The sequence below is a fragment of the Tiliqua scincoides genome, chromosome 13 (genome assembly GCF_035046505.1).
Source record: "Tiliqua scincoides isolate rTilSci1 chromosome 13, rTilSci1.hap2, whole genome shotgun sequence".
Taxonomy (NCBI): Eukaryota; Metazoa; Chordata; class Lepidosauria; order Squamata; family Scincidae; genus Tiliqua; species Tiliqua scincoides.
This window is the reverse complement of record NC_089833.1, coordinates 7617311-7639575: the sequence shown is the minus strand read 5'-3', so window position 1 is coordinate 7639575 and position 22265 is coordinate 7617311. Positions and strand designations below refer to the sequence as shown.

At 47.1% G+C, this 22265-nt stretch overlaps 1 protein-coding gene and 2 pseudogenes across 2 annotated transcripts in view; 1 reads left to right on the top strand and 2 right to left on the bottom strand.

Moving 5' to 3' along the window:
- Nucleotides 1–1854: 1854 nt before the first annotated feature.
- PIGQ (phosphatidylinositol glycan anchor biosynthesis class Q) overlaps nucleotides 1855–22265 on the bottom strand; it is a 44682-nt gene continuing 24271 nt past the window's right edge. For both annotated transcript variants that reach the window (XM_066640576.1, XM_066640578.1), the window contains exons 5-11: nucleotides 21320–21446; nucleotides 15707–15860; nucleotides 10937–11048; nucleotides 8278–8358; nucleotides 6594–6708; nucleotides 4091–4152; nucleotides 1855–2099 (exon numbers count right to left, since the gene is read on the bottom strand). In XM_066640576.1, the coding sequence (XP_066496673.1) occupies nucleotides 1947–2099; nucleotides 4091–4152; nucleotides 6594–6708; nucleotides 8278–8358; nucleotides 10937–11048; nucleotides 15707–15860; nucleotides 21320–21446 (804 nt within the window). In that variant the 3' untranslated portion in view covers nucleotides 1855–1946. The remainder of the gene's footprint in view (nucleotides 2100–4090; nucleotides 4153–6593; nucleotides 6709–8277; nucleotides 8359–10936; nucleotides 11049–15706; nucleotides 15861–21319; nucleotides 21447–22265) is intronic.
- LOC136633734 (5S ribosomal RNA) lies at nucleotides 6841–6957 on the top strand (annotated as a pseudogene).
- LOC136634123 (5S ribosomal RNA) lies at nucleotides 18480–18596 on the bottom strand (annotated as a pseudogene).

Below are 22265 nucleotides of genomic sequence, written 5' to 3'. Positions count from 1 at the left end.
TGGCCTCTGTTTGGCATTGCCAATTACTTCTCCTGCTCTACCACCTCTGGTTTCAAAGAGATAGAAGAGCAAACGAACCGCTTGCCGGCCCGACGTTTCTGTGACTCATGACGAGAGTTTGCTTGTTGGCCCACAGATCTCAGAGGTTTATTTGGTGGAGACATGCGGCATTAATAGCCATAGCCACTTATTTGGGAAGAAAGGCCTTTCCCAAGCCAGCTGGATATCTGTGTTAGACAAACAGAAAAGCTCATGAGATCAGCTGGTTTTTTGCAACCAACTTACCAGATGCTTTAAGTGGTTTGACTCAGATCCAGACATAAAGCAACAGAAGCGAGTTCCGGAAGGGGAGAATAAAGAGGCAGCTTTCTCGTTCAGTGGACCATAACAGACCGATTTAATCTCTCCTGATTTTAACGACAAAGCAGATTAAATCATTGTGACACCGCAATAGATTTTCAAAATTATTAAGCACAAAAACTGGCCTGGGACCAAGAGAAAGTCACTTGCTATTTTCCAAGGCTTGGCTTTGCCCTCCAGTACAGAATCCCATCATACTTCCTTATATTGTCAGATTGCTATGGAAAGTATGTCGCTTTCGAGCTGCATTATGGCCCTTTCACCATCTGAGAGTTTCTGGAGTGGTACCCAGAAAAGGGAGGAAGGGTTTTTTGATGCATTTTTGAGCAATGTACACAAAGAGGACAAAGGGGTGATGATACATCTAGGCTGATGTCTCTGTAAGGTGGTTGGAATAAGAAGGAAAACCTTAGAAGCCACAAGCAGGATCTTTTGTGAAATGTATTTCCTTCTGACAATAGCACGTGACACTGATAACCAGAGGCAAGGGCTTTAAAAATCGCTTCGGTTTGAAAATGGTGGCCTAACAGAGAAGAGAGCAGTTTCTCAAACAGTTAAGCCTGTCTCCCTTCTGACAAAATACAAAACTTCTAAACAAAATTAAAAAAAAAAATAAAGTTTTTTTAGTTTCTCAAACAGTTAAGCCTCAAACAGTTTCTCAAACAGTTAAGCCTGTCTCCCTTCTGACAAAATACAAAACTTCTAAACAAAATTAAAAAAAAAAATAAAGTTTTTTAAACAAAGGCAGTGAATATACATCAGGGTCTACTCCCCCCAGGGGCCAAGATCTGTAACAAGGGATTAGAATGAGAAAAGTTGGGATTTCTTTCTAGGCAATATTTTTCTAAGTATCAAAATTCTGCAACCTGACTACGTTATGCAACACAAGCAATTTTCATAATTTAAAGTCTGCTTTAAAAGAAACTGTATGGCATAATGTAGGCTGGCTTTGATAGTTGTGGGCAAGGATGAGGAGCACCAGATCCCTGCCTCTATTAAAAAAAATATCAAACCTGAGAAGCCTGCAGGTAAGCTGATACTGGAAATCTTATTCAATTGGCTCTGTGACCTCCGAGCTTCCTGCAGGTATTGGTACCCACCCACTTCCCATCCTATCCTGAAGAATCCACAGGGGCTAGAAACTTGAGTTTTGCAGACTACAAAAAGCCAAGCTTCTCAGAAAGTTGGATTCTGCGGCAGGATATCACTTTCTTTCGGTGCCCCTACTGAAAGTGCAGCATATATAAAAGCCTTTCTAAGCGGTACTGCAGGGTGTTGTATTGAACTTTGGCCCCCTGAGGCTTTCAGGCAAACAACTTAAGATTCAGGACTGCATTCATTGCAAGCACAAGAAGAAAGAACAGCTCCTGGTGGAGAGAATTAACGGAATCTATAGAAAAGGAGAAACTCGGGATGGAAACACATAACTACCTCCCCTTCCTGTATCATTGCCCTTTGTTGTCCTCTTGGCTAAACAACTGCTACAAGTGTACAGTTTGGTAAACGCTGTTTCCAAGGTGCCAATGGCCAGGGAAACAGCCACTCCATTTGGCACGTTCCTTCCAGTCTGGCTTGGTTGCTTCCAATCAGTCCTGCTTCTGCACTTTGTGCTTCCAAGGGTAGATGAGCTCCCCGACGAATAGCTTCTTGCACAGGGAGCCCCAGGAATCCTTGGGGTAGCAGCTGTATGTTGGGAGCCTGTATGTCTGCACCACGCTGCTGTAGGTAAGAGGGTTTATCTAGGAGGAGAGAGAGGTACAATAGCCGTGGCATGCTCAGAGATGAATGGGGAGGAAGGCTCCTTCACTGCAGAGACGTAGCCCCTCTTGGAACCTCTCCAATGACAGGAACTTAAATGAAAGCACTGCCTAGCAGTTAGATTCCTTTCACACTCTCAGAGAAAGAAGCACAGTCCTCTAACATGCGACCGCAACTGATGCGTTATATATACATCTTTTAAAGGGTTTGCAAGTAGACGAGGAGGCTGGGATTCTTGGGATATAAAGCCACTAGAAAACAGCCAAAAGATACACTGTTTGGAAAAACAGCCCAAAGATCTTTTACATTCTTATAGAGGCTCCGCAGAGTATCGTTCACTGCAGGTCCGACCCCCCAACAGATCTTGATTTGGCCCTGATCCAGCAAACCACTTAACCACAAGCTTAGCTCAGCATCCAGGGAGACTGACCCCTATTCCTATGCCGACTGGACAGCATCCAACAGTGCAGCTGATACTTTTTCATGAACTAAATGCTTTGGGGAAGCAAGCCATAAAGTTTTCACAGAAAAATGAGTAAGCATCCTGTGCAACTCCGTGGCTTGCCGATTGAAAGCTGGCTAGCAGGGCCCAGAGATATGCGACCCAGTACAGGACAGCCTCAAACGTGCAGGAGAGTGGTGACAGAGAACTAATGAGATTAGTCTCATTATAGCATACTCTGCTTCTCTGACTGAAACTGTCTGTTGTACAGAAGGCACAACGGATGATTGGCACCAACACAATAGTAACAGGAAATGGATTCCGGCTCACCTCTTTAGGTCCATTGGTGAAAAAAAACATGATTTCATTATGGCAGTAACAATGTCTTTTAATGCAACTTCTTCAAAGCTCAGGATTGTAGGCGCTGCATACTGCATTTCACTAACAGACCTCCCTTCCCTCTTTTGGCAACCCATTCCAAAAATGGGCTTTTCCTCCAACTCCAGCTAACCTCCTTCACTGGCATTTAGCCATGGAAATAATTGCAGAAGCAACTTTTCAACCGGGAACTTCTTGGTTCACAGCTCAGACTCTTATTCCCAACTATGCCAAGAGGTGCCACCTGGTGCCCGAGGTGGTGTGCCAAATGCTGCCCTCCCCCCACTCACCTGGTGATGCACAAGTCTCTGCTCCTCCTGCACTCTGGATTGGCAAAGAAAAGGGGGGTAGAGTAGAAGAGGAAGTGTGGGAGAGAAGAGGGTGATGGACCAGAGTGTCTTCAACAGAACAGAAGAGTGTTATTCTAGCCTCTCTTCCATACGTCCTCTTCTATTCCATTCTTCCTCTTCTTGTTCTGATCCAAGGGGGAGAAGGAGGTGCAGTGGAGCCAGGTGGATGTGGGCACCCCCAACAATTGACTACCTGAGGCAACTGCCTCAGTTGGCCTCACAAGTAGACCAGCCCTGCACAATGCTATTCCAGCTAGCAAGCCTAGCCCAATCCTGCAAACTTGCACAGCACAAATTCTTCTCTTTAAATGCTTAGAAAACAAAAGGTCTCTTATTCTCTCACACACAAATGCGACTAAAAGTGTCTCATAGTGAACTGAAGAGTCCATGTATTGTAACACAGCTTTTGGGGACTGTGAACCACTTCTATCAGACACATCCAAGAAAGTGGATTCTTGTCTATGAAGCTGAAATAAATGGGTTGCTCTTCAAGGGGCTATAAAACCCCTAAGAACACAGGGAAAGCCCTGCTGGATCAGGCCACTGATTAATATGTAGTCACGGCTGCTAGCCTCCAATCGCAAGAGGGTGGGCATGGATTGGAGAGCCTCCCTCTCATATAACATGCTGGCTCAGTGGTACCAATCGCAGCAAGAAAGGCATCAAATACAGACCTCCTCTGAACTATTCCACTGAATGATTCCACTGAAAGGCTCTTGCCCTAACAGTTTGCTCAGGGGTGGAGTTTTTCTAACACTGCAACAATCAGAAGAGATTGGCGCTGAGCCGTGTGTGAATTTACCTGCATTAAGAGTCGAAGAGGTTTTCCTGCCTCCTGTTCAAGGACTCTGAACTTCACACCAGCTGAAAAATACACAAGCGAAAGCACATGATGGACGGATGTATAATCAGTCCTGGCTCATCACTTCAGTGAGCCAACAGGGATTCTCTCAAAGGGGGAGGGGGAAATCAGGTTTCCTGCAACAGAAGCCAAACAGACACAATCCTTTGCACATTTACCTGGGAGTAAGCTCCACTGAACAAAACTGAACTTACTTCCAAGTAAACGTGCATGGAAAGTGCTGAAATTGACAACTGGAAATGGAAGCATCCTTAGTTCGAATGTTGTCTCCAACCCTGAACTCACTAAGAAGCCTGAGGCCTGCCACTCCCCCTTGGTCTCCACCAGCTGTGATATGGGGATGAAGAATATTTGCTTGTGGTAAAGACTACATCAAGAAAATACATGGAAAGCTATATGTGCACTCAAAACGGTGATGCCTATGAGTAAACAACATAAGAACATAAGAACAGCCCCACTGGATCAGGCCATAGGCCCATCTAGTCCAGCTTCCTGTATCTCACAGCGGCCCACCAAATGCCCCAGGGAGCACACCAGATAACAAGAGACCTGCAAGGCTTCCTGGGAATTGTAGTTAAGAACATAAGAACATCCCCGCTGGATCAGGCCACAGGCCCATCTAGTCCAGCTTCCTGTATCTCACAGCAGCCCACCAAATGCCCCAGGGAGCACACCAGATAACAAGAGACCTCATCCTGGTGCCCTCCCTTGCGTCTGGCATTCTGACATAGCCCAACGACGCTGACTTGTTAGCGTAAGTGGCCTTAAGGCAGTTCTGTGGCAAAATACAGGGTTGAAATTCTATAAACAAAACTTGGAAGAACTTATCTACATCATTTGATGAGGGGGCTAGCCCTCTAAGGAACTGGTTCTCTTGAGATTTCCAGTTTTTCCATAAGAAGCAGATGGGTGAAAACTGAGAAGAGCAGGACAAGCAAATAACCTTTAGCCATTTTAATCTCGAAAGCCAGAGGCTTGATTACAATGCTGGATCAGCCCCAAGTGGCACAGGACTGTATGGCGAGAAGCAAGGCTGATTTTAAAAGCTCCAGGGCAGAATGAAGCCCTTGATTTAAACATCAGAAAGAACTGTCTGTAGTGCAGACATTGGATACGACCAACTTCGCCATCACTGCCTATATCCTTCATTTTAATTTTCACCCGTTTGTTTCTTGCTAGAAAACCAGAAGCGCCTCGAGACCCAGGAAGGGCTGGCTCCGCAGTGTATATGGATTGGAAAGATCTATATGGGACACAAAGTGAGGGGGATTGAATTCTGGGCTGTTCTACTTCAGATGGGGGGAGTTGTTGTGCTTTTTTATTATTTAAAAAACACCTCAATACTTGTAGTGAAACGAACACATTGGAGGAAAGGTTTAGCAGAGACCTCTGCCCGGGGTGCTGGTTTATCACATGCAGGAGTGTTAAAAATAATGACTCCCCAGGTGGAAGTGGACTACGGTGGAAATTCCCCAGGTGGAATAATGACTCTGAAGGTGGAAGTGGAACAGTGCAGAATTCAACCACCTCATTTTGCATCATGTGTGGATTTGTTCCATTCTACATCAGTTAAGGAGCCAGTCCTTTCCCAGCCTCAAGAGGTTCCTCGTTTCCTAGTAAGGATCAGATGGGTAAAAAATCATTGTGTGTAATGTGCCGACTGGGGTTCAAGGCCACCTGAAATCTTCAACATCTTCACTCTCCAACATCTCTCAGGATACAGACTGAATGAGTTCTGAATACTTTCGAGATCCACTCTTGGAGGTTCTTCCCCTCTTTTCCTCACAGTTCCGCTATATACGGTTACTGGCTTCATCGGTTTACTAAACGCCGACTCAGGATATAATGTCCGTTACATTGTCTGTGTTTTAAAGTTTATTAATATTCTTCTCATTGAGACGGGTAGCCTTTTATCGTATTTCGTATTGATCTGTTTACCCTGGCTGCCTTTTATGTGACCTGCTAGAACTATTAATAAATAAAGTGGGGGGGTTAGGGTGGGGTGGGGAGGAGAATAACAGCATAACCCAGTGGGGTTCTCAAACGTTTAGCACCAGGACCCACTGTTTAGAATAAAAATCTGTCAGGACCCACCAGAAGTAATATAATGACCGGAAGTGACATCACCAAGCAGGGAAATTTGTAGCAATCCTAGGATGCAATCCTACCCACACTTACCCAGGAGTAAGTCCCATTTACTATCATCGTTAAAAGCATACACAGAGTAGCCTGTTAAAAGTACAGATCTGTAAGATTTCCAAATGCAGTCACGTATCATGGTAGCATCAAGTCTAATATATTAAAAATAAAATGTTGAAATGAATGGGGACCCACCTGAAACTGGCTCGTGACCCACCTAGTGCAGCTTGCCCGCAGGCAAGACTTTCAACCCCTGTCCCCACTAATGTGTTACTTTCAGGCTGTTGCCACGGCAACAACTTACATGCAAGTCTGTAGGATCGGCAGAGTCGAAGGAGAATGGAGTAAAAGGGCAGAGAGTTGATGAGGTCCACCAGCAGATGAATCAAGCCTTGCACCACCACCACCAGCAGACGGAGCTAGAAAGAAACCATTAGAGCCATGAAAGTAACACTCATTGGTCAGTTACATTACACTTAGTATAACCAAGCAGAGGTGTGACATACAGTGTTTTTTTCTTTTCGCAAACAGAGGCAGCAACAATGGTGCTTCTCAGCAACTGTTACCCTGCAGATGCCTGATCTCGTCTGCTCTCAGAAGCTAAGCAGGGTCAGGCCTGGTTAGTACTTGGATGGGAGACCGCCTGGGAATACCGGGTGCTGTAGGGTTATACCATAGTCTTTCCATGCCGGATCTCGTCTGATCTCAGAAGCGAAGCAGGGTCAGGCCTGGTTAGTACTTGGATAGGAGACCGCCTGGGAATACCGGGTGCTGTAGGCTTATACCATAGTCTTTCCATGCCGGATCTCGTCTGATCTCGGAAGCTAAGCAGGGTCAGGCCTGGTTAGTACTTGGATGGGAGACCACCTGGGAATACCGGGTGCTGTAGGCTTATACCATACTCTCTCGAGACTGAAGGTTGCCAACCATGGAGGGGTGGGCAGTACCGACCAACTGACCTGTTGTTTTGGAACCATCATATGAACATAGGAAGCAACTCACCCAGGTCACTGTCTGCCTACACTAACTGGCAGTGGCCCTTCCAGGGTTTCAGAAGGAGTTCTTACCCAGCCAAGCCTGGAGGTGCTGCCTGGGATTTTCTGCATGCAAAGTTGGTTCCCCCCCCCCCCCACTGAGCTATGACACCCTCCTAGTTTTTGTTATGCAACTCACTCATTTATGGGGTTTTCAACAGACTGCTACTGCCCTCTTGGCTTTTCTGTAACAGACTCATTAAGGTGTTTGTATTTTGCTTTTCAATGTACAAAAACATTCCCCGTGCGGCTTTCACATCGTAACAATATCTCAGCACACAAGCTAAAATAATACAGCATGAAGCAATCATCGCTGTTCAGTAAAGAGTCTGGGACTGGAAAAACAGAACTGTTTCAACCTGCTGCTGAAAGCTAAGCAAAATAGGTGAACTTGGATGGGTATTCCAAAATTAAGCTGTCACTGCAGTAAAGGCCCCACCTCTGCGCCACATCCAAGCTCACTTCCAAAAGGATGGGGCACCCAGAAAAGGGCTCACCCTCTGGGCAGGCTGGTATGGGAGCAGGCAATACAAAGAACCAAGGCTGTATTTCATGTTATATTGTTTGTCAGAGGGGTGGCTGAGAAGTTCTTGCCCTTAGTCAAAACCCAGTTCCCTTCCATCCAAAGTGACTTTAGGCTCTGGCTTAGATGGGATTTAAAAGAGGACTGGACATATACACGGAAGACCAGTCTTGCAATGGCTACAGGCCATGATGGCTTTATGCTACCTCCAGGTTCAGAGGCAGTGGTCCTCTGGATACCAGATACAGGGGAGCAATGCTAGGCAGAGAGAGTGAGATGTGTTCAGCTCCTGCTTGTGAGTTTCCCAGAGGCAACTGGTGAGACACTATGCGAAACAGGATGCTGGACTAGACGAGCCTTGGGCCTAATCCAGCATGGCTTTTCTTATGCTCTTCAACAACAGCAGAACCAACCCAGAATGGCAAACTTACCAGGGTGAAAACTAAATAGTACAGCGCAGTTGTGGGCAGCAGAAACAGGAGAATGGTAAACAACAGAGTGCCGATAAATAGCTGGAAGGGAGGGGAAAAAAAGACAGTAATATTAGGATTGACTGAGAAGAAAATGCTGAGTGCCACAGAAGTACAAAGCTGCAAGAGCCTCAGATTCCAACAGTGTTGGGAACAGTCTTTATGCTTCTGATTATACTAGGTTGAGACACGGGCTACTGAGTAGCAGTAGCTCTAGCAACACAGAGGGGGCTAGGAAGTCGTGGGTAAGCAGGGGGACAGACTACTGTAACTGATCATTAGCACAATCCATCTCTGTAATTGTGCTGGGGCTTAACATGTCACATGGTCAGGGTGTAAAGACAGGAGCGGCTTTGAAATTCAGGGAGCTGCCAGATCTACATCGAGGCAGGGGAGCAATTTTAATTCTTTGCCAAGGAAGGTCGGAGGTCTCTGGTTTGGGCCAGATTATCATCAGTACAAACCCATGCGATGCAACAACCAACAAATAAATGGAGCAGATGCCAAAGTGGATCCTTTATCTTCACTGGTTTTTCTGCTCTGCCTCTAGACTGGTGCTGGTGAAAAGGATCTAAAGAATCGTCTGCCGAGTGCCAGACTTGAACTCTTTGCCAGGAACGAATAAAGAGCTTTCGTTATGGACATATGTTAAGCTGCCTTCTACCAAGTCAGCACACTGGTCCATCCAGGTCAGTTTTGCCAACACTGACTGGCAGAGGCTCTCCCAAGGCTTCAGACAGAAGTCCTCTCTGCTCTGCCTGGAGATGTGAGGGACTGAACCCGAGACCTTCTGCATTCAAAGAGATGCTCCACTAATGAGCTACAGTCCTTCCTCTTGCCTATGCCAAGCGATCTGTTGTCTTCTTTATCCTCTAAGTTATCTTTATAAAGTCCTTTGCTGGCCCAACTGAGACAAAAAGGAGGAGTACTGCTGGCACTTTGGCATGAACGGGCATCGCCAGGACTGGCCCAAGGTCTTCTAACACCTGAGGCGGCATGCCAAATGCTGCTTTCCTTACCAGGTGATGCGCCAGCCTCTGCTCTCTCGTGCTCTGGATCGGAAGTGTGGTGGGATAGAGCTTCTGATGCTCTAGCCCAGTGCTCACCAAACCACAGTTCGTGGGCTGGATCCAGCGCAGCGCTGCATCCCTCCCCTGTGTGAGCAGTGCTTATCATTCCGCTGTGCTGCTCACGTGAAGCCCCCCCCCGTGCGGTAACGCAACACTCTAGGCAGTTGCATCTGCCTGGAAATGCAGGCGCACAGCCTGCAAGGGCAGTGGGTTACAGATGTGACTGACTAAACTGTATACTTATCCCAGGCAGCATGGTGGAACAGTAAGAGCGGGTCTGAATGGCAACCCCTTTTCTCGTGCACAGAGGTTGCGAGTTTGGCGATCGCTGCTCTAGCCTACCATCCTCCTCTCCTCCACACTTCCTCTTCTGCTCCATTTCCTTCTTTCTCTTCCAACTCAGGGAGTAAGAAGAGGAGCAGTGGAGACAAGCGGGCAAACGAAGGAGGGTGTCCCCTGCCAATCTGCTGCCTAAGGTGACCATCTTAGTTGGCCTCATGGATGTCTCTTTCCAGGGTCTCACTGACCTGATACCTGCTTTTCCTTCAGGCTTTCAAATGTCTGATGAGCCTCGTGACAAATTTTAGTGAGAGGCACTTTTAAAAGTGCCACTTTTAAAAAGGCACTTTTAAAAGCCGTCACAGAGAGCAGTTCTGTACAAATCAGAGACAACAGCAGAAGCCGGAGAGAAAAAAACCAACGTCCTGCGAAAATCGAACGTCCTGCGATTTCCAACTCTGGGCAGACAAGAGGCACAAGCATGGAACGGTAAGGAAGTTTCTCAAGGGGCAGCTCTGCTTCGCTTTAGAAACTGAGAAACACAACATTTATGCCGGATATGCTGTGACACTGACATTTTCTAAGAAGGTAAGGTTGTTTTTTTTTTTAAAAACACACACACAACGCAACGGCCATCAAACATTTTCCACATCCTGATGGGAACATGCAGGCCTGGCTCCATCCGATGCGAATTAAATAGGGCCTTTTAATAGCAACACAACGCAGCAGGTAACTATGGCAACGCTGTTGGGTATTGTTGTAATTATTTAATGTCTCTTACTCAGATGGCTTTCCTTTCCTTTCCGCCCCCCTCCCCACAACCGCCCATTATCACTTTGGCTCTCTGATTTGAGTGGCTCTGTGCACCTGCCAGAGAGGTCTCTCAGGATTAGGACCCCGCCAGCTATAATTGCTTGAGAGCTGGGCAGAAAATGGGGGTGTTCGGAGTTCAACGCTTAACGGGAAAGGCTGCGCCTGGCCACGTTACAGGCAGAGAGCAAGGCTGGGGCCTGCACGCGCTGGCACCCATGGTGTTCCGAACACGTGACGCTTTCCATCCTGCCGCGTGTGCCAGGCACATGCACAAAGGCGTTAATTACAGCTCTCTCTGTCGATACACCTACAGGTATGTTGCCGGTGAAACACAGCGTGTAACTGGAAAGAATCCCAATTAAGCCCTCTGCAGATACACCTGCAGTGGTGCGGGGAGCCCACACATCCGTGATAGAGCATAGCATTCCTCTCCCCCCGCACTCCCTTAAAACCGCTACCTGGTCCAAGTCATAGGAACAAGAATCCACTCGCTGCCTCAACACGTTCCACTTCTTCCCCCGGAACAAGCGCCAGAGCGAGGACAAGCCGTAGATCTTGAGGCAGTAGAGCCTGGGGCCAGAGGAGACAGGAACAAGAGAGAGCGACCAACTTTTAGTCCCAAGCAACTATCCACACGTTCTTGCTCCGGCAAGGCACTGCTCAGCTGTTTGAAAACAGGGTTCATTTCAACAGCAGATTTACATGCTACGAGTGGGGCACTATGACACATACCTGGGAGGGTAGGATTATTTTTTTTTGAGAGAACCAGGTAACTTTATCCTTGAGGGCCAAGCTACGTGTAGCCACCTTTGTTGCCTAGACACTTGCTGAGACTGCATTCCTCAAAAGCTGACTGCGGGTTCCATAACAAAAAAGGGCCAGGAATTGACACTGGAAGCTCCAGCGTGCTAAGCAAGGCCACTGCTCCACTGAGCTATAAGATCACAAGAAGAGCCCTGCTGGATCAGGCCCAAGGCCCACATAGCCCAGCATCCTTTCCCACATGGGGAAGCCCATAAATAGAAGAGGAAAGCTCTTTTTACCTCTGCAAGTACTATTCAGAGGTGTATTGCCATTGTTCCCAGAGGTAGGGTACAGCCATCATGACTAGCGACCCTCCATGAATCTGTCCAATCCTAAAGTCATCCAAGTCAGTGGTCATCACCACATCTTGAGGCAATGAATCCCTCACGCTAAATTATGCACTGCATGCAATATCACCTCCTTAGGTCCATCCTAAATCTCCCACTAGTTAGGTTCACTGGGTGACCCGTAGTCTTGCAAGAGAGGCAGAAAAACTGCTTGGTATCCACCTTGTCCGCATCATGCATCTTTTTCAAATCACCCCCTAATTGTGTGTTGTCAGCGTTGTCGACACTGACCAGGGACAGCTCTCTAGGGGTTCAGGCAGGATCTTTTCTCATAAGACACAAGGCTGGCCTCTTGGCACCTGAGGTGTGCCGAGTGCTGCCCTCTTTACCTGGTGGTGCACCAGCCTCAGCTCCTTGGACTGGAAAAAAAAAGAGGGGGGATGGAGCAGAAGAGGGAAAGTGGAGGAGAGGAGAGTGGTGGGCTAGAGTGGAAGAGAAATTGTGAAGAGACACAATCTAGCCCACCACTCTCCTCTCCTCCACTCTTCCTCTTCTGCTCCATCCTTCCTCTTTTTCCCCCAGTCCAAGGAGCTGAGGCTGGTGCACCACCAGGTAAAGAGGGCAGCACTCGGCACACCTCAGGAACCCAAGCTATCCTGAGGAACTGTTTGTGTAATCATGTACAAATCCAATCTCCCCCACCCCGAGGATTCCATTTCACAGGCGGAGTCTCTCCCCACTCACACTTTCTGGCATGAAATGCAATGCCCCCTCCTGTCCCACAAGAGGAGCCCTTACCCTGAAGCAGAGCAATGTCATGGGACCTTTATTTCCCTGGGCTGTGTTTTCCTCCAAGCTGTCCCCTCTCTTTGGATACAGGAGACGTGGCAAAAAAACAACAACAACACTGAATATTTCTATTGCAAAACAATATCTGACGTCTTCAGAACAAAACATGATAAACAAAGCCCACACGTGGTGCTATCCCCCCCTTCAGGATTGTGACAGTATAGAGCATGGCGACCTCTGGTGGGTTAGATAAGCACTGCCCTGTAAAATTGGCAGATGCTTCAGCAATGAATTTACCGCATTCAAGGGTAGTTCCTGGGGGTTTAGCTAGCTAAGTTTAAAGTATCCTCTTGGGAGGGACCAATAACTAGATTCAGACACCTTTACTAGGCATTATTAAGCATACAAAAAAAAAAACATACAGAAGTGCACAAACATAACATAGCAAACTACAAATAACACCTATAACCAAACACTTCAGAGAGTAGAGGCACGCTTCAGATTAGTCGCCACGATTTGTGAGATAAATTTAGCTATCTGAGAGACAGTGTCAAAATCAGTGGAGGTTAATAAAAATTGCAATCTAGCAAAATCCTCAGCAAGGGTCTTAAGGTGAAATTGGAGGGCCAGACATTTCCTTCTGGCCTCATTGTGAAGCGGACAATGAAGAAGAAGGTGGTCTAACGTTTCTACAGCCCGCTGAGGGCAGGGACAAATTCTTTCCTGGAAAGGAATGCCATTAAATCTACCCCAAAGAACAGAAGATGGAATAGAATTACAACGGGCCATAGAAAAGGCCCTTCTAATCTTTGGGCATTCCAAAATATAGAGATAATTGGGAATTTCGCCTACTTTAACTGGTAAGTGATAAAATAAAAGTGAACAAGTTTTATTGGCTACAGATAAAATATTGGAGGAGTGAATATCCAGGAGTCTCCTTTTAATGAGTCTGAAAGCCTCGGCTTGGGACAAATGACCAAGTAAGTCAGGCTCAACTCCCAATTGTTTTATTTTTGCACTCCAAAGTTTATCAGAGAAGTAAGGGTCAACAAGGAGGTGATATAAAAGAGTGTTAGGGTCAGAATTATAGAAGACCAATAACTAAGCTTCTTGAATATATTTATTTATCTACTGCGTTTATATTCTGCTCTTCTTGCACCGTATCTCAGTAGTATAGGTATGCCTTGTGTGCAGAAGGTCCCTGTTCAACTCCTGGCAGCATCACCACCTAGGGTTGAGAAAGATCCTTGTCCAGAAACTGGACAGCTGCCACCAGCGAGTTCTGACATACTGAGTTAGATGGACCAGTGGTCAGGCTTAGGGTATAGCAGCCTCCTTTGCAAGGACAACCCCTCTCCGGCTAATTACAAAAAAACCCCCAAACCTATATTGTCACGGAGCTCAGCACAGCTTACATGGGGCTCGCCAGATAGTCCTCCAGGCACTGATCAGATTTGATTAGCTTCGGCAAATGGATGTATCCTGGGCCCTCACACCATGCCCTGGGACCAGTTCCCAGTTCCTTGACCTGGCTCATTTGCAATACAACGTTAATAAGTGAATAGCCTTACGCCACGGTCCCTCAAATTGTGCCTGAGCCAGCAAGACTTGTTAATAACCATTCACATGGCACTTCCAATATAAACTTAAAACAAAAATCTTAGCACTGGAACAGCACTTGAGAGTGTCCAAAGCGCCTTACAGTTGTCGCCTCTGTAACCCTTTCAGAAGTCCTGTGAGGCAGATCACTCTCATTAGATTTCTCCTCGGACTTTATTCAAGGCGGTTTACATAGGCAGGCTACAATTTGAAAGAAGGTTCTATCTTTCAAGAAACCACAACATTCAGATGTTTCTTTCTTGATCTGGTTTCACATTCTGGCCTCCATCCTCCCACGCTCAGAGCAGATGGAATAACTCGGCTCAGTTATTCGGCTCAGGACAATAACCCTTGTCCACACTATGCCTCTTCCAGTCACGATCTGTGGGATCAGATGCTTTATGATCTTTATCTTGCTCTAATCCAGTGGCTTCAAGGTCGCATGGTGCCGGTGGCCTCGAACTGGTGACCTGCGGATGTTATCTTCAGGCAAACGGAGGCTCAACCCTCTAGACCAGACCTCCTGCCCACTTATATGCCCACATTTATATGCCACTTTTCTTTTTCCCCTAAATGAGGCATTCAAGACAGCTGACAACATACAAAGCCCCACAGAAACAGCAACAAAAAAGCCAGGCACGGTGCAATAAATGCAACACAGTATTATTATTTTGAAATTGTCTACTCTGCCCTTATACCCCTGCGGGGGACAGCAGTGGTTTGGAAAAATTATTAAAACATAATAGCAACGATATCAAACAAGAGAGCAAAACAAAAAAAAAAAAATAGGCATAGGAACAGTCTGAATAAATAAGTCTTGACCGTAGGTTTAAAATGCTAGGGACGAAGCCATTTGTGCCTCCCGGGGGAGAGAGTGGTGTAGATGTGATGCTACAGCTACAACAGCAGATCTCAAAATGCCCCAGAGAACAAGCCGGACACTCAGGGTCATTATCCCCTACCTGCAAGTGTCGGGGTGGTGGTGGTGAGAGAGTGGCCCATTGTCTTGGGTGATCTGACAAGTTATGGGTTTAGGTGAAATGTTAGCCAGAGACTTCCTGGTTCGCACCCTTGTCCACACTATGCCTCTTCCAGTCACGATGTGTGGGATCAGATGCTTTATGATCTTTATCTTGCTCTAATCCAGTGGTTCCCAAACTGGTAGGTCGTGGCAGTGCTTCTTTAAGGGGTGGGAAAGGGGGAGACAGCAGTATGATCCCCAAGATCGTGCCACTTCAGGGGATGGAAGGGGGTGTTTGACACTTACCTCCACCAGCACTAGCCTCTGGGGGGTGCGGGGAGCCCTGCAGATACCTCTGCAGGGCTCCCCAAGGCTCCAAGAAGGTAAAAATGATAGGAAACTACTTCTGGTGTCGTGATCGAAAACCGGAAGTGGTTTCCGATTGTTACTTTTATCTTTTTGGAGCCTTGGGGAGTCGTGGAGTTCTCTGTGGGGTTCCCTGTACCCCCCCAAAGGCCAGCACTGACAGAGGCAAGTGTCAAACACTTCCTTCCATTCCCTGCAGTGGCGCAATCCTGGGGATCACATCGCTGCCTTAGCTCTTTCCCCGCAACTACTTACATGGTTCCCAACTCCTCCATCCCATAACAAAATTCAATTTTCCAGGTTCAAAGCCGCAGGCAAGATGGCCTGATCTAGCCCAACAGCCACACAATGAGATACAAGCTCAGGACCAACACAATCTTGTAAGCCACACTGGTCAGCAATGAGTGCTCAAGCCCACCAACCTGGCTCCATAGACGTAGAAGCAATAGATGTGAAAGGTCAGGAGTGCAATGATGTCAGAGAGGATGGACAGGGCCACAGTCAGGCCCAGACAAGCGGACAGGCCGACGTGCCACAGGATCATCTCGATGAATGGAGACATCAGATGGATGTAGCCTGAAGAGGAAAGCAAAGAGGAATGCTGAAAAGAACATCTCCCCTGCCTACTTGTGGAGGCATCTTAAGAACACAGAGAAGAAGCCTTCAGTAGGTCACACATGCTGAGACTTGTGGCAAGTCCAATCTCTGGCATCTCCAGGGATTTGACTGCCAGTCACCAGACAAGAAGGACCAATGTTCTGAGTCAACAGAAAGCTTTTGCACCAGTCTTAGCCATGCTCATTCAGAGGGGTAAACTGTAGTAGACACAAGGCACCCCACTGCAGCCCCAGATGCAAGGAACGATCAACAGTGAAAAGGGTGAAGCGGGATCAGATTAGTTTTGTCAGGAAACAAAACTGCCGAGTTACGTTCAGCTAGAATGCAGAATGTCTTTACAACACAACTGACACAATCAACCACAATTTACAGCTTCTCATTCAACTAGCAGCTGTGTTTCTGGCACACAGTAATCCAAGGTCTTGTACACTGGACAGAAACCAACACGCAGAAATTAACAGGAAGTAACGATACCTGCGATTTTTAGAGTACTTTTTGAATGCTCACATGCACAAGTTCAATAATCCTTACATTATTCTGTAAGGTGAGTCAGTATCACAATAATATTCAACATTTGTATAGTTCTTTCTGAGTATGTTATGTGCTTCAAAGGTACTGCCTTGATGTTGTGCATTATAATTCTCATACAGCAGTTGGGGAAGACTGAGAAAGGGGCTTATCTAAGGGTCTCTAGTGCAGCGCTTCCCAAAGTGTGGGTTGCGAGCCCAAGCACAGTGGGTCACGATCTGGGCCCTCCTGCCTGCCCTTGCACGGGTGGCTCCAAGTAGGAACCATCCAGAAGCCCCATTACTTACTGGAGCCTCTGGAGGTTTCTTCCGGCTTGGTAACCCACTCTACAGACCTCAGAATGGCCCCCAGAAGCCTCCTAAAGACACTTTTGGTTTGCTTTCTAAAACTTCTCATAAGAAGTGGCTTATGGAGACCTTTGAGGGCCATTCTGAGACCTGTAGAGTGTGTTGCCAGGTTGGGAGGCCCCCAGCACCACCAGGAGTGTCACAACCCATCACAGAGGTGGGTCGTGGCACTGCAAAGTTTGGGAACCCCTGACCTAGTGAGTTCATGGCAAAGACCAGATGTGAACCATGGATGTCACAGCTCAGTCTCTGAGGCTGCAATCCCACATGCACTCACCAGGGAATAAGTTGCATCTGGACTGAATACGTCTTACTTCTAAGTGCACATGCCTAGAATTGCACTGCAAGCCACACTAGCTCTTTGTTTTCTCAGTACTGCAACCAGGGCCCTGAAACTGAGAGAGGAATGCTTGCCTAAGGTCATTTAATGAGTTAGTGGTGAGGGTGCACCAGGGATCTGTTTTAACCACTATGTACTGTACTACCTCATGACGAGTACATGGAATCTTCAGAGATTCTTTAATACTTCCCAGAAAACTGAAGCCTTGTTAATGGCCATGGAGAGTGTTGTTTCCTTCTTAAAACAAAGACCTCTAACTCATCACTCATTTGAACAGTTCTGCTCTTTTTTATTCGGGACATTCTGGAATTAGCAGACGGCCTCAAACTCTGGCTCTCCTGGGTTTTCAAGGTAGGGGAGCACAAGAAGTTCCTAAGCGATCGACACCGACAATCTCAAGGATGGATCCCGCATTGCAAAATACAGGCAAAAACAGGAGAGGACTTTTGCAAATGGTCACTGCCCTTTCTAGGAGGCAGATCACCAACGCTGTCCAAAAATCACACCCGTCCTCTGCGCAACTCATTTCCTGCACTCAAAAAAGGCTGAGTACCTCACCACACTTTGCATAGTTTCCAGAATAAATCAGGCTTGGACTTTATATTGGGCGGCCACATTTTAATTTTTGTTACGGGCAAAACTGCAGGAAATTCCTTTTTTATCAGACCTCAACTGACATTTGGTAGGGTCTCTGGGCGCCCAAAGAAATATGTTTTGGGGCCTGGATCCAACGCATGGGCTGGCAGCCAGCTGGCTACTGATTTCAGTGACATCAAGCCTTACAAATCCTGCATGGTCTTGGTCTACACGTTGATTCACCATACTTGGAAAATATTAGCACGCTAATGGTTATTTGACATGCCACAACATATGGCCTGGAGGATTCTGACTATGAAATATGCTTGCCTGTGGGTTGTTTTTTTAAAATCCTTGCTCTTACTGCAGAGGGATGGGTGGTCTTTGATTTTTTTTGCAGAGCTATGGGAAACCCAATACATTCAACTAGCCCCATGGTTGAGGCTGTAAATGTGGTTATCTTCCAGGGTTTGTTTTTTTTTGTAGTAGTAGTAGTAGTCAGCCTCCCCAAGACATGGGGGGGGGGGGGTTTGGACCCGCACATTCAAGCCTCCCCAAGGTTGGGAACAAATTATAGGCAGCTTGGCCAATGGAATTGCTAGGTTGGGTTAATCCCAAAAAGGTGTCACAAGGTGAGACCTGATAGTGAGGGTCACAAGACAGCTAAGCCTTGAAAAATGGGAACTAAAAATGAACCCTGGTCCTGTACCCCACAGTAGAACGGTGGAGTCCAGTGGCAGCCTAAAAATAGGTTGGCTACCTTCAGTCTCGAAAGACTATGGTATAAGCCTACAGCACCCGGTATTCCCAGGTGGTCTCCCATCCAAGTACTAACCAGGCCTGACCCTGCTTAGCTTCTGAGATCAGATGAGATCAGGCATCTGCAGGGTAACAGTTGCTAAAATGCCCTGAGATTAAGCTTTGCTACCCGTCCACTTGAGGAAGATGCAACAGGCTGGGGAAAACAGGGTCATTTTGGGCAAACTGGCAACTTTCCCCATTGCTCATTTTATTTATTAATGCGCATCCCTGCCTTTCTGCACAGACATGCACTCAAGGCAAGCTTACATCAAAACAAAAATGACAATACACTAATAAAAACTGACAGCATGAGCACAGCCCTGCCACAGATTCCAGCAAGGCTGCTTCATTTAAAGATCCAGAAACCTCACCGAAACAGTGTCACTCACACCGCCCTTCTAGAGGTGGGCAGTGAAAGGACCAAGCATGTCTCCCCAAGGGGGCCACTTCTCCATTTGGGTGCCATAGCTCATCTTTCATGGGATCACAAAGGAGAGCATTTGTAGAAGAAGGATGGGCAGAAGGTTGCTCACCATGAAAGGGTCATTTTTCTCCAGACATGGGGACAGGAAAACTTACAGGGGGGACTCAAGGCTAAATGCCTTGCCTCATGCAGTTATGTGGAATTAGAAAAGAAAGGAACATATCTGTGAAAATAGGAGGGTTTTTTTAATGTTTCTCATTATAAACATTTTCTTCCAACTACTGTAGCACACACAAGCCACATAAAGTCCCTGGAACTAGGGCTGGCCCATTCATCAGGCCAACTGAAATGGTTGCTTCAGGAACCAGACTGGTGGGGGGCACTGACCTCTATCTCCCACTTGTGTCTATTGCTCCACGTCCTTTGCTCTGCCTGGGATAGACAACATATAAAATCAGAACTGGCAGAGGATTTTTGATGCTTACATGTTCCTAGGAACAGTCAGATCAGGGTCGCAGACTGCTGAACCTGAATCCAGAGCTGGAGAACTTGTTCGTTGAATTAGATATCCAAAATAGCCTAAGGCTGGAACAGAAGGCAGCAGAGGAAGACCAGGCTCCCAGCATTTACAGCAGGACTTGGCCAACCCGGAGGCTTCAGACTGTCTGCTAATCAAAGTGCAGATGCAGCAGTTTCATTTCCTTCAGGGCCTGTTTAGAGTCCCCAAGGTGGAAGCACGCACAGCCCCTGCTGGTGACTAAACCGTGCCCCAGCTGCAAGCCAAAGGTTTCTGGTGCAAGCTCCAGAGCCCCAGAAAAGACCCTCTAGGGTGGCTCATCACCCAAATGACTGCTGCCGAGGCTTCCTGAGTTCAGAGGCTAAAAGCAAAAACTGCTGAGAATCCTTCCTGGTTCCGGGAAACGCCCCAAACTTCCAAGGGACGAGTCTTTCAAAAAAAACCATCAAATGGAGATTATTGTGTAGTGGTAAATCGACTGAGCTAAGAATTGGGACTTCCCTGGTTTGAACCTTGCCTTTGCCACACATTCACTCAGTGGGCCCAATCCTATCCAACCTTCCAGTGCCAATGCAACTGAAACGCAGCCCTGAGGAATAAACGTTTCCTGTCCTTGAGGAGGCCTCCATGATCGCCCCTCCACCACAGGATGCCGGGCATACTCCGTTGGCGTGGCTGTATTGGCACTGGAAAGTTGAATACGATTGGGCCCTTATAAGGTTGTTGTAAGGACTCCATTGATAATGCACGTGAAGCACTTTGCACACTCAAAGTACTCTACAACTACTACCGTATTTTTCGCTCCATAAGACGCACTTCCCCTCCCCCCCAAAAAAGTGGGGGGAAAGTGTGTGCGTCTTATGGAGCGAATACTGGGGGCAAGGTCCTCATTTGCACAGGCGCCACAGGGGGAGGGCAGGCGGAGAACAAAGGGGGCAAGGTCCTCATTTGCGCAGGCGCCACAGGAGGAGGTCAGGTTTACTTTAAAAGTAAGTTTTCCTCCTCTAAAAACTAGGTGCGTCTTATGGAGCGAAAAATACGGTAAGTACTTTTGTTAATTATACAGGCATGCCCCCTTAACCGTGGATACAGGCAAACACCCGTCCCTGTGGTCCGGGGGGGGGGGCCGCCCACCTGGAGGTGAGACTGTGCTCGGCAGAGGTGAAAGATGTCTATCCCCAGCCTCTGATTGAGCTACAGAGCTGAAAACACGTGACTTCTGGTTTCACAGAGAGACCAGAAGTGACATGTTTTCAGCTCTCTAGCTCAGTCAGCCCAGCAGAGCCCAGGGACGGACATCCTCGGCCCCCGCTGAGCTCAGACTCCCCTCGCCTCCGCAGAGGGCATGCATGGGGGCCCTGGACCCGATCCATGGATACAGGATCCGCGGATATGGGGGGGCCTCCCTGAAATAAGGTTTAACATCAACACTGCAGGTCTCAATCAAGAAAATGGCTTTTAACATTTTGTTACAAAATTGATTAGCACTGGGAGGGGTCTGTTTCACCAACCGCGGATTGTCACCATCCTTGTTTTGCCTACTTTCAAGCTTGTTTTAAAGTTTAAGATTAGCTTAAGACAAATTAGCTTAGCTTAGACAAATTAAGACAAATTAAGATTAGTATAAGGAAATGTAAGATTACATGTAAGAATACATTTCCTCTTGCATTTGAACTTCGCGAACAAACCTGTGTGCGAATTTGTGTACACAGGTACATGTGTTTTAGGAGGATTTTACTTCATGCATCTGATAAAATGGGCTCCAGCTTAGAAGAGCTTATGCTAATGTTCATTTGTTAGTCTTTAAAGTGTCACAAGAGTCTGCCTGCTGTTTATGCTCCTACAGTCTAACATGCCTAGCCCTTTGAAAACAAGGGCACTTACTGATCCATAGGTGGATGTGGTAAAGGAAGAACCGGCCCAACACTTGATCCAAAGCTCTGTTCATTTTTAAACCAGCTGGCACGCCCATCAACCATTGCAGAAGGTCCTGGAGCTGCTGGGCAACATGCTGCCATAAAGAAAGCAAAAACGTGTGGGTTAGCAGAAAGCACTGTGCATGCAAAGATCTCCCCACAAAACGACTAAGGTCAGCGGAAAGGTCTTGTCACTCTTCCCATGTGGAAGGAAAAACGGTTTCATGCTTGCAATGGAAACGTCAGTCGTGTTTGGACTGCCCAGTGATCTTTGGCTGAAGTGGGCTTTATTTTTCCAGGCAGGGAAGAAAAGGATTGCTTGATCAAAAAATATAAATGAAGTTTGGCCAGAAACTGGGGATAAACTGGTGATTCAGCAATAACTCAACAGGACAGAAGAGCAGGTAGTCTTCAGAAAAGGATGCCATAGTGATGAGTTTTAACTCTTTGTGAATAGGGTTAAGCTTCAGTTCCAGGTCTGTGGTTCTAAGCCTGCGTAACTCTTTGGAGGCTTACTTTGCCCACCTCTGATCTCGACTGTAAGCCCCCTTGAGACAGAAACCTGTCCTCTTGTTCTGTGCAATACACTGTGTACACAGAAGGCAAACAAATAATACACTGAAGACAAGATGCACCCACTTCCAACTAGGAGACTGAACTTCAACAGACGTGGGAGAGGGGAGTTTAAACTATGAAGGATGGAAAATTAGCAATGCTTACCAACAACATACTAATGAACAGGGCCGGCCCAAGGACTCCTGGCCCTGAGGCAGCATGCTACATGCTGCCCGCTTTATCTGGTGGACTGCCAGCATCAGCTTCTCCCACTCGGTAGAGTGGACAGAGACAGAGGACAGAGCTGAAGTACAGAAAAGAGGAGAGATGCTCTAGGCCACCACTCTCCTCTCCTCCAC